Here is an 11,501-nt window from a genome sequence, read left to right as displayed (position 1 = left end):
GGCTACTCACAGAAAATGAGATATGAAAACCGATTTTCTCAAGTCAAGGACCTATTATCCTGTTTACATGTTTAACAAACGTACACTCATTGAGATTACAAGATCTAATATCATTTTGTTATACATTTTCATTTGCCACTTCAGTTTAATTAAATTAGGATCGAACAATTGCAATCTCATAAGGAGAATATATTATTGCCATCACTGAATGCACTGCCCTTTGTCAGTCACACCACAATGTACCAAAGTTTTGAGCCTTACCCGGCTGGCACACATCTGACCCTAATCCAAACCACCACATGTACGGTCCACCACACCTTTGAATATGAATGTTTGTCAGCACTCTGCTCCTAATATAAAATGTTATCACTATGCAAGTTTTTTCATTCTTCTTTCCATGTCACTTTCCTCTAATTGAGTAAAACAAAGCAAGATCAGATGAAAATCCTTATTTTTGTCTTTTATTTTTTGTTGCAGCATGACAGAGACTCTTGTCATATGTTCTATAATCAATTCTAGTTCATGTTTTTACCCTGCTCATTTTAAAACATACAGTCTTCATAAAAAAAAAATTTTAGTTGGGTTTTAGGAAAATAGTGTAATTGTTTCATGATTACCTTTCAAATTCACTACTTGACCTCTTCGGTAACCCCAAAGCTCTAAATTAGTTAATTAGTAATTCACCAACATAGATGAAGAGGTTCAAATGGTTTACTGCATGTTGAGGTTACGGAAATGAACTCAGGAACAAAAGAGGAGGGTGACGTCAAAGGATGCAGGGTAAGGTATCGAAGGATGCAAGCGTACAAGGAGGGTCATGGATCGATGGAAGGAGGAGAGCATGCAGGGGAAGAAAAGTGGCCCGGATCTATAATGATGTGGTCGTCTAAGAGATGAATGATCTACGGGAATGAACGTTTGTCAGGATCAAGTATCGAATGCATCGGATAAGTAACCCAAAAAATGTTGGGTTCCTCTGGCCCCCCAAGTGACAGATATGAAAAAATAAGATAATCCTTTATTAGTCCCGCAGGGGGAAAATTCATGATGTTGCAGCAGAATTGGTAAAGTGTACACAAAGACACAACAAATAAGATTAAAACAATTATAAATAAACTAACAAAAATATCAATTAAATACGATGTATTCAGAATATTTCATATATACATAGAGATCATAGATTTTGTTTTTCAAATGATCAAAATTCCTGACCTGGATTTGGCTCCATTAAGAAAAGGAGTGAAAATGGTTGTTGTTGTAATAATAGAGGCTGAACTGCACCACTAATCCAACTTCTAAGCAAGCCTAAAAGCATTTATCTTTTCACGGGTGAGTTTTAGTTTCTTAATTAAAACCAGGTTCAAATATTATATGTTACCTAATTATGAAAACAAAAAAAAAGGGGAAACCCCAGCAAGAAGTGGTCATCACTCAGAAACATTCACCTGAAGAAAACAGACAACCATCCAGCAAAGATTAAAAGTCTTTCTGTGCTCATGAGTTCACAAAACACAAAGTTCTGTATTGGTTTTAAATAAGTATTGTATTAAGACCCCCGACCTTTCAGAAAACATTCATATTTTTTAACAGAAACTAGCTAACCTAATGGGTTTTTATTCAATATTTGTTCATTCATTTTTAAAATTTACCACAATAATTGGATTCATGACTGTAAGTCATTTAATTATCTACATCAGAAAGGTAAGTAATGTTGGATCAAACCACAGAGAATGAATTCATTTGAATACCATGATCCACGTGGTCCCGTCGGTCGCGTCGTCGGTCTTCCTCTTCTGTTTCTCTGACTCCTCTTCTCCTTCATCCCTACTTCTTTGGGGCCCCCGGGCTTTGATTCCACAGGTTCACCCCCCCTCCCTCCCCCTCTTCAACCCCTCCCCTCTTCAACCCCCCTCCCGGTTCCCTATCTCTCCCGAAGGCAGCGGCGCTCGGCCTGAGGACGGTCACACTCCTGGCCGACGGCTCCACCTGCCGGCGGCTACACGTCACTGCAGCACAGGCTTCGAAGATCAGAGGAAACGGTTGACATGAGATGAAAAAGACATACAGTATAATGTAATGCCTGCTAAACACTTTTGTGGAACGTGTGTCTGTGCCTTAAATGTACCTGGGCAGGCAAAGGCACACTGGCGCACAGGTGAGTCTCTTCTCAGCAGTAGGAAGAGTCTCGGTACGTTTCACATAAATGATTTGGCACGCCGCTTAAGACTGATATTACATTACATGTCATTTAGCTTACGCGACTTACAATAAGTGTATTTCAACCGTAGAGATACAAACTCAGAAGAACAAGAAACAAGAAAGTGCCATTTCAACAAAATAAGCCATTGTACAACTTGTGTACATGCGTAAGTTGTCCTGCACCAACAGGTTCAACCATATCATCAAAGTGAGTGAAGAATAAAAACACTCTCAGGTTAGACCGATGTCTTAGTGAATGTTTTATTCACTTTAAACTTTTCACAACATTTGTAACAAAGACATCTCCTTCATGATTTGTTCACTACTCTACATTTATAAGAAGACAACGTGACGAAGAGGGTCCCCTAAACTATCTGGTCCAAACAACAATTACTTTTTACCTTCTAAAGAGTTGCTGTGATGACAGACTTTTCCATGGATGATGATTTTGAAAGACTCTTGTTTTTGAGGTGTGGAGGATTCTATTCACGAGGACATTTGATACTCTAAATACAGGACTCAGACTCGTGCAACCAGTTAGACTGCATACTGGGATGGACGTGAGGGAACACAACACAACAAAAAGGCTCATGAGCTGCGTCACTTCACTTGGTCTCATCGGAGTTGAAGTGAAGCACTGAGCTCCTTTTCGACGCTGACCTGCTGAGGACAGAAGAGAGCTGCACACCGAGGAAGTTCATGGCTTCAAGCTCAGTAAGTGGAACCGTGATTAGTTGCAATGACATAAATTGTTGTAAACGTGGGATTGTTTAAAGCTGCTTTCAAGAAACAACAGCCGTGTGAGCTGGCATAGAGAAGCTGCTGTTAGTAGGAATGATGGCACTGCGATGAAGGAAGATGAGCTCCGTCTAATCTGAGGTCTGTGAGGACTGTCACTGATGGGTGGGGGAGCAATAGGAGCCAGCAGGGATCAGGGAGCTCACCTCCCCCTACGTTCCTGCACTGAAACACTGAAACGCTCTGTTTGCGCAAACTTGCTGATTCAAAAAATACATTTGGAGTGAGACGAACCCAATCGGGCCTCTCAGGTCATCATGAAGAGGTCTCGTCATATTCACGGGATTTGAATGGATACACTCGGCTCAGTGGAAGTGCGAAACTTCAGAGATTCCAATGTAATTTTTGAACGGTAAAACAAGGCATAGATTATTGTTCTTATTCTGTGATTTGTCCCATGTAGGGTCCAAAACAGCTCTCAGCTAAACAGTCACTGGCTTTAACTATCTTTCTGAATATGTGGCGTGAATAATGGTGTAAAGAATGTGTTGATTCATAATTCTCACAGTGGCTACAATTCCTGAAGGGAACCCGTTTGAGGAATGTTTTAGCCATCTTGACTCCTGATGACACGCCCTTTTCAGTTGCCACCCTCCTTAAGACAGATCAGGGCCAAAAGTTTGACAGTGACCATATGCAATCTGAAAGTGAAAAAGTACAAATGAAGAAAATAAGACCTCAAATATCCAAAAATATATATTAGTAAAAAAAATATTTTTAAACAATTCAAAAAACGAATCAAAATTATATTCGACACAAAAATACTTCTCATTCACTTATTTTTATTTTAAAGACATTATTATTTTTTTAATTCTTCAAGACCAAAACTTTCAGATTCAATCTTCCTTTTCATTTGGGTCCAAATTATTCTACAAAACTCCTTTTTCATTTCTTCATCTGCTTTAAACCACATGTATTCCATTTTATCAAGTTTTAATGTCTGTGTTTTATTTAGTGTTCAGTTTTTCTCTCATTGATTACCAGATTGTACAACAACAACAACACTCATGGGACAGGAAGTGTCCCATAAGTGTTTTAGTATTGAGGTGAGTTAGCTCTGTGTGTTTGTCTTGATGAAGAGAAATGACATGTGGACTCTGCAATGAATCAGGGTAAAAACCGAGAGGAGGGAGTCCCTTCCTCTGAAGCCTCTCCCTGTGGGGAACATGACAACCAGACCAAAGCTCAGAGGTGAGATGACCATCTCCAGCTGTCCACTCTTCTCCATGCCCCAATGCTTTGATTCACTGAGTGTTGCTCTACATGTGTGACCAGGATCCATCAGAGACCTAGTGTTGGAGCTGGATCTGAATCTGGACCTGAACCCTGTTGTGTGACAACGAAGAGCAATCAGTCAAAAGATTGGTTCAATGACTTCAAAGGTGCCCGCCATCCTCCTGACCCGGAGTAAGTTCTTAGTTATGAATTACAGAAATGCTTGTATTTAAGTACTTAAGTATTTTTTTCATGACGATCAATAATGAAAAACTCATTATCTTTATTTAACTGGTCTGTATGTGTCTGAACCTGAATCCAGCTGGGTATCCATGACGAGTGACTTGTTTATGGATGGTTCTATAAACCACAAAGATCCTGAAGTGTCATCAGGTGATCAAAGTTGGGGATCTCGGGCTGTGATGAAGAGTTTCTATCAGACTCTCTCGGACGTTCTGGGTGCCTTACTTTAAAGTGTTGTTTTCATGACAATCATGACAGAACTCTTACTGGTCTGTATGTGTTTACGGGTAACTCCTTAAGTGTAAACATTGTCATATATTAACACAATGTGAGACAAATTCGAACACAGAGTGGATTAGTAGAGTTCAGATCTTCTGATAGTTGCAGATTTCAGGAGACAGATGGCTGGGACTGGATGAAAATGTGATTAGAATAAATGGAGTGCTCTATGGACAATCTGACGTTGTCCCTGGCCTCGATGCAGAGGTTTGGAAAAAGTTTTGCCAGCAGACTACGAAAAGGTCAAATGAGTAGTTTCAGTTTCATAAGAACTTCTATCAGATGCAGAGGTCTAAAAGTACTAAAAACAGATGAAACTAATGTCTAACTATCACACAACTAATAAATTGTCTGACCATTATTGCAGCCTCTGGTTTTCATAATGATCAATCATGACAGAACCAAATATCCTAAACTAATTTTTGTATTTGTGTTGATGGTACAAACACCATGTGAGCTGATGGTTTATGATTCCTCCACAGAAAGGTCGAGGAGAATGTGGAGGTTCCCACACGTCAGTCTGCCCAGCAGCAACAAAAAACCCTGGACTCCATATTTATGGTGTGTACATGCACAACTACATCTTGTGTGTTAATGTCATCTCCATACTGCACTTTGTGGACCAGCTGATTGTCAGTCTTTCCAACATAGATCTGGTGTTGGATTCCATGGTTTTAGTCTGTGTCATTCATAGAATATTTTGTTTCAGCTGCTGGAGGAGAACATCCTCACTTTTGTGAAGAACGAGCTGATAAAGATCCAGAAGGTTGTGAGTTCAGATTTCCTAGAATGCTTTCCGAGTCAGAGGGAGGATGAGGAAGTGCTGGATGGTGAGGATGAAGAACAGAGGAGCAGCAGAGAGGCACTTGGAAAGATCTCAGTGCACTTCCTGAGGAGAATGATGCAGGAGGAGCTGGCTGACCGTCTGCAGAGCAGTAAGAGGATTTCTCTAAACACTGGATAAATTAGATGTTCACTAATATCTCAAGATGACTAGAATATATTGATATAATCAATCTTTGAGGGAAGGGCTTGTTGAAATCTATTCTTTGACTAATTGGTCTTCTTTGTTGCCTTCATTAAGGACTCCTTGCTGCAGTTTGTCAGCGTGAACTTAAATCTAACCTGAAGAATAAGTTCCAGTGTGTGTTTGAGGGGATCGCTAAAGCAGGAAACCCAACCCTTCTGAATCAGATCTACACAGAGCTCTACATCACAAAGGGAGGGACTGCGGAGGTCAATAAAGAACATGAGATCAGACAGATTGAAACAGCAACCAGGAAACCAGGCAGACCAGAAACAACCATCAAACAAGAAGAACTCTTTAAAACCTCAGATAGAGGAGAGGAAGCAATCAGAACAGTGATGACTAAGGGAGTGGCTGGCATTGGGAAAACAGTCTTAACACAGAAGTTCACCCTGGACTGGGCTGAAGACAAAGACAATAAGGACATACAGTTCGCTTTTCCATTCACCTTCAGAGAGCTTAATGTGCTGAGAGAGAAGAAATGCAGCTTGCTAGAACTTGTTCATCTCTTCTTCAGTGAAACTAAAAAAGCAGGAATCTGCAGGTTTGAAGAGTTCCAGGTTGTGTTCATATTTGACGGTCTGGATGAGTGTCGATTTCCTCTGGACTTTCACAACAATGAGATCCTGACTGATGTCAGAGAGTCCGCCTCAGTGGATGTGCTCCTCACAAACCTCATCATGGGGAAACTGCTTCCCTCGGCTCGCCTCTGGATAACCACACGACCTGCAGCAGCCAATCAGATCCCTCCTGAGTGTGTTGGCATGATGACAGAGGTCCGAGGGTTCACTGACGCCCAGAAGGAGGAGTACTTCAGGAAGAGATTCAGAGATGAGGAGAAGGCCAGCAGAATCATCTCGCACATCAAGACCTCACGAAGCCTGTACATCATGTGCCACATCCCTGTCTTCTGCTGGATCACAGCTACAGTTCTGGAGGAGGTGTTGAAGACCAGAGAAGGAGGAGAGCTACCCAAGACCCTGACTGAGATGTACATACATTTCCTGGTGGTTCAGTTCAAATTTAAGAAGTTCAAGTACGATGGAGGAGATGAGATGGATTCAGACCGGAGTCCAGAGAGCAGGAACATGATCGAGTCTCTGGGAAAACTGGCCTTTGATCAGCTGCAGAAAGGCCACCTGATCTTTTATGAATCCGACCTAACACAGTGTAGCATCGATATTATAGCGGCCTCAGTGTACTCAGGAGTGTTAACTCAGATCTTTAGAGAGGAAAAAGGACTGTACCAGGACAAGGTTTTCTGCTTTGTCCATCTGAGTGTTCAGGAGTTTCTGGCTGCTCTTTATTTCCATCTGACCTTCATCAACTCTGGAGTCAATCTGCTGTCAGAAGAACCAACATCCCCGACGTGCCTTAAAGTCTTTAGCGACAAACCTAAACCAAAATGTCTCTACCGGAGTGCTGTGGAGAATGCCTTACAGAGTCCCAATGGACACCTGGACTTGTTCCTCCGCTTCCTCTTGGGTCTTTCACTTGAGACCAATCAGACTCTCCTAAGAGGTCTGCTGAAACAGACAGGAAGTCGCTTACGGAGCAATCAGAGAACAGTCCAGTACATCAAGCAGAAGATCAGCGAGAATGTGTCTCCAGAGAAAAGCATAAATCTGTTCCACTGTCTAAATGAACTAAATGATGGTTCTCTGGTGGAAGAGATCCGACAGTCTCTTAGTTCAGGACGTCTCTCCACAGATGAGCTGTCTCCGGCTCAGTGGTCAGCTTTGGTCTTCATCTTACTGTCATCAGAAGAAGACCTGGAGGTGTTTGACCTGAAGAAATACTCTGCTTCGGAGGAAGCTCTTCTGAGGCTGCTGCCAGTGGTCAAAGCCTCCAACAAAGCTCTGTAAGTACAGAGACAGATTTATACATCATAAGTTAAATATGCTGCCATATTTTCTTCTTATTGGTCATTGTTTCTTCAGACTGAGGGACTGTAACCTCTCAGAGAGAAGCTTCGAAGCTCTTTCCTCAGTTCTCAGCTCCCAGTCCTTTAGTTTGAGAGAGCTGGATCTGAGTAACAACGACCTGAGGGATACAGGAGTGAAGCTGCTGTCGGATGGACTCAAGAGTCCACACTGTGAACTGGAGACTCTCAGGTCAGTATTCAATTAATGTGCACTTAGTGTCTTTATTTACATCAATGCTAAATGTATGACCTTCATAAGATTCATCATCATTCATGCGTTCATGATTTAAATCAGATATTTATTTTCCAAATATTTCCATAAACATGTTGTAGAATTTATTTTTGTTACAATGATCCAAATTGAAACATTTGAGATTAATGATAAAGTAAAGTATGTTATCATGTTGTTAAAGGACATTAGTGGGTTATTCAGTTGTGACCGAAAACCAGTCCGTACCGATGCTAATGGTAGCTGACTCTATCTCAGTACTGCGGTGACCTTCCAGCCCCGACAGCTCCCTCAGATCATGTGACATTTGTGTTGTTTTGTGTGTTTGCAGCATGTCAGGCTGTCTGATCACAGAGGAAGGCTGTACTTCTCTGGCCTCAGCTCTGAGCTCCAACCCCTCCCATCTGAGAGTGCTGGACCTGAGCTACAATCATCCAGGAGAATCAGGACTGCAGCTGCTGTCTGCTGGACTGGATAATCCAAACTGGAGATTGGAAACTCTCAGGTATAAAGAGGCCTGCTGCATCCACAGTCAACTAGTCTATTGACTTGGATGTTTTGATGCTCACCATCTTCCTCCAGTGTGTGTTGACCTTTAGTCCAGAGATTAATATTAAAAGACAAACTGTCAAAGATTATGGTATTTGAAAGGGGTGTAGTGTTACCTGATTTTGGTTCCTTTTCCGTGGATGATAACAATGATGGTCTTGATGAAACTACAAGTGACAGTCGGCCACAGACGCTGAGAGAAAAGCCAACACCTGATTGTGTGTCACAGCCCAAAGGGGTTTGTTTAGAATTCAAACAAAGAGATCTAAAATACACATCTTCACATCCAGATTACAGGTAATAAAAACAAGTCTTGACTGTTGCCAGGAGACAGCAGTGTCATAGTCAGACCGATTGTAAATCCAACAAGGTTGCATGCTCTGCTCTGACCCCCCGTCCTCCTTTCAGGGTGGAGCCTGCTGGAGTCCGATGGTTAAGACCAGGTCTGAGGAAGTGTAAGTAAATGTGTGTGTGCAATGTAATTTGATTTATGAAGGCTAAGCAGCACGCAATTAACCATCAGTTATTTACCTCTCTGATGTCATCATCAAAGTGTAGATTAACAGATGATTAATAACTACAGCTTTATTGTGTCTTGCTCGCTCCACCAGATTCCTGTGAACTCACTTTCGACACAAACACAGTAAACAAAAAACTAAAATTGTCTGACAACAACAGGAGGGTGACATATGTGAAGGAGGATCAGTCATATCCTGATCATCCTGACAGATTTGACAACTGCCCTCAACTGCTGTGTAGAACTGGTCTGATTGGTCGCTGTTACTGGGAGGTCGAGTGGAGAGGAGAAGTTACTATATCAGTTAGTTACAGAGGAATCAGGAGGAAAGCAGATAAAACACACCATTTGTTTGGAATGAATAATCAATCCTGGAGTTTGGAAGGCTCTGGTTACTATGTCCGTCACAATAAGAGAGAAACACCCATTACCACCCTCTCCTCCTCCTCCACCTCTGGTAGAGTAGCAGTGTACGTGGACTGTCCTGCTGGCTCTCTGTCCTTCTTCAGAGTCTCCTCTGACACACTGATCCACCTCCACACCTTCAACACCACATTCACTGAAGTTCTTTATCCTGGGTTCGGCTTCTGGTCCCGGTTTGGGTCTGGTTCCTCCGTGTCTCTGTGCTCTCTGGAGTAAGGGGAGTCTCCTCCTGGTAGAGAAGCTTTCTCTATACTCACCAAATAGTTCAGTCTCCACAGGATTTCACACAGTGGATGTAAGTTAATGTTGCAGGTTTCCGGTATACAGACGGTAGTCCTGGTCATCTGCCAGGAAGGTACTCTGCTCACAAGCGCGTCCCTGTGGATTATGTTACTCTTGGACTGCGACGTCCGGGCTGGCCTGACCGCAATGATACGCGTCAGGAAGGATGAATGGGAAGAAGAGGCCAGGAGGGGTTGAAAAAAAGGAAAGGCATTGGAGGAGGATGCTGCCAAACGTGCCGAACTTACCGATTTATCTTTAAGAGGACAAACACAAGTGGCAACTAGTAAAGAGAGACATCGGCCTAATGATTAGCAACGTAACTCTTCGGCTAGCGTTGTAGAGCTGGTTAATGTCGTTTTCAACCTATTCGCAAGAAAAACATTAAATTAAATTTAATTAAAATATTAGCCTTTTTATCTCACACACTATATGGCGATCCATAGAAGTTGCAAATTTTGATAACAAAACTCAAACTTGATCTTAATTTTTCTTTGTAGCTTCTGAGCAGCAGATAGCCAGTCTCCTGCCTGAAAAAGGATGACCCCGAAATTTGCAATTAAGAGGCCATGACTACAGGCACAGGTAGAGAGGATGACAGAGTAAACAATGTGAATTAAAGTTATTTAATGTTGGAAAGAGCAGTATATGACAGTACTTGATGAACCAATATGCATTGTATGCTCAGAAGTGGGTGTAGTAAAGGAGTAAATCACCACAATATAATACTCATTATAATTTATCAACCTATCCTTGTGGAATAGGGGAAGTGTGTGTTTGACAAGTGACTAGAGCCCCACTGATTCATGTTAAGATGTTTGAGTTTAGAATTTGGATATTAAATATAAAATTAAAGTATCATCAAAGTAATTCAATATATTAAAAGTGGTATTCCAATATTTATTTTATTTGCATTATTTACTATGTACATATTTCTATACTGTAAAATACAGGGTAAATGTAATCTATTTTTATAATTTTTTGATATTGATCAACTTAGACATTAACTATGAAATAAAACATTGGCAGCAACCATCAGACCATGAGGCTTGTTAATCTGATTATATTATTCATACAGATCTCTCCACCTCTGTCACTATCTCCCTCTCCATTTGCCGTCTTTTTCTCCCCAAAGAGGATTTTTTTGGGAGTTTTTTCTTCCTGTCAGGTAGTAAACAAGCAAAGGATGTACGACAGCCCTGCGAGGCAAACTTTCTGATTTTGTGAGTTAAACACAATGGTTAAGATGTGATGAAATGTGATATTATTTTATATGCCTGCTATGTTATGTTCACATGATGGCGCTATAAGCCAAAGGTGTGATCATTGAATGTACTGTAGTTTTAAGTGAATAGGGATTGGTCAGGTCAGAAATTTTAGACATATATAATAACCACTGACAAAAACCAAATGCAAGAAATGGAAGCTGTAGGCTGCATAGAGATCATAGTGAGACTGTCAATGTAACTACCACAGTTTACATTAGGAATGCATTGCTCTCCTGCACTACTGTTTTTTGATCCCAGGGATTAGAAGTGCTGATAAGACTGAAGTTTTCCATGTCAGAGAGAAAAGATAAATCAACTGTTACTCCATCAGTGATCCTGCGTCATACACTTGGATTGTTATTGGGTAATCCAATTTTGATGAATTTACAAAAGGCTGATACAACATCACAGCTGTTGACGACGTCATGAAACATCTGAAAAAAAAAGTTAATCCGCAGTTCTTCTAAGCCTGCATGCTAGAGAGTCTCAAAAACCCTCTTCATAGTTCCAAGGTCTTAAGCCTTCCAGACTCTGGTTTGATGCAATCT

At 41.3% G+C, this 11,501-nt stretch overlaps 1 protein-coding gene across 1 annotated transcript; it reads left to right on the top strand.

Annotated features, from left to right (window-relative positions):
* The first annotated feature begins 2,817 nt into the window (after positions 1-2,817).
* LOC119222751 (NLR family CARD domain-containing protein 3-like) lies at positions 2,818-11,498 on the top strand. Its single transcript, XM_062561331.1, has 11 exons — positions 2,818-2,913; positions 3,982-4,018; positions 4,053-4,188; positions 4,273-4,404; positions 5,217-5,295; positions 5,444-5,669; positions 5,819-7,622; positions 7,702-7,875; positions 8,246-8,419; positions 8,872-8,918; positions 9,075-11,498. Exons 3-11 carry the CDS (start codon positions 4,100-4,102, stop codon positions 9,617-9,619), a joined length of 3,270 nt encoding a protein of 1,089 aa, XP_062417315.1. The 5' UTR covers positions 2,818-2,913; positions 3,982-4,018; positions 4,053-4,099; the 3' UTR covers positions 9,620-11,498.
* The last annotated feature ends 3 nt before the right edge of the window (positions 11,499-11,501 follow it).

Source organism: Pungitius pungitius, chromosome 3, assembly GCF_949316345.1.
Source record: "Pungitius pungitius chromosome 3, fPunPun2.1, whole genome shotgun sequence".
NCBI lineage: Eukaryota > Metazoa > Chordata > Actinopteri > Perciformes > Gasterosteidae > Pungitius > Pungitius pungitius.
The sequence above is the reverse complement of the archived record's forward strand: the minus strand, read 5'-3'. Positions and strand labels throughout refer to the sequence as shown.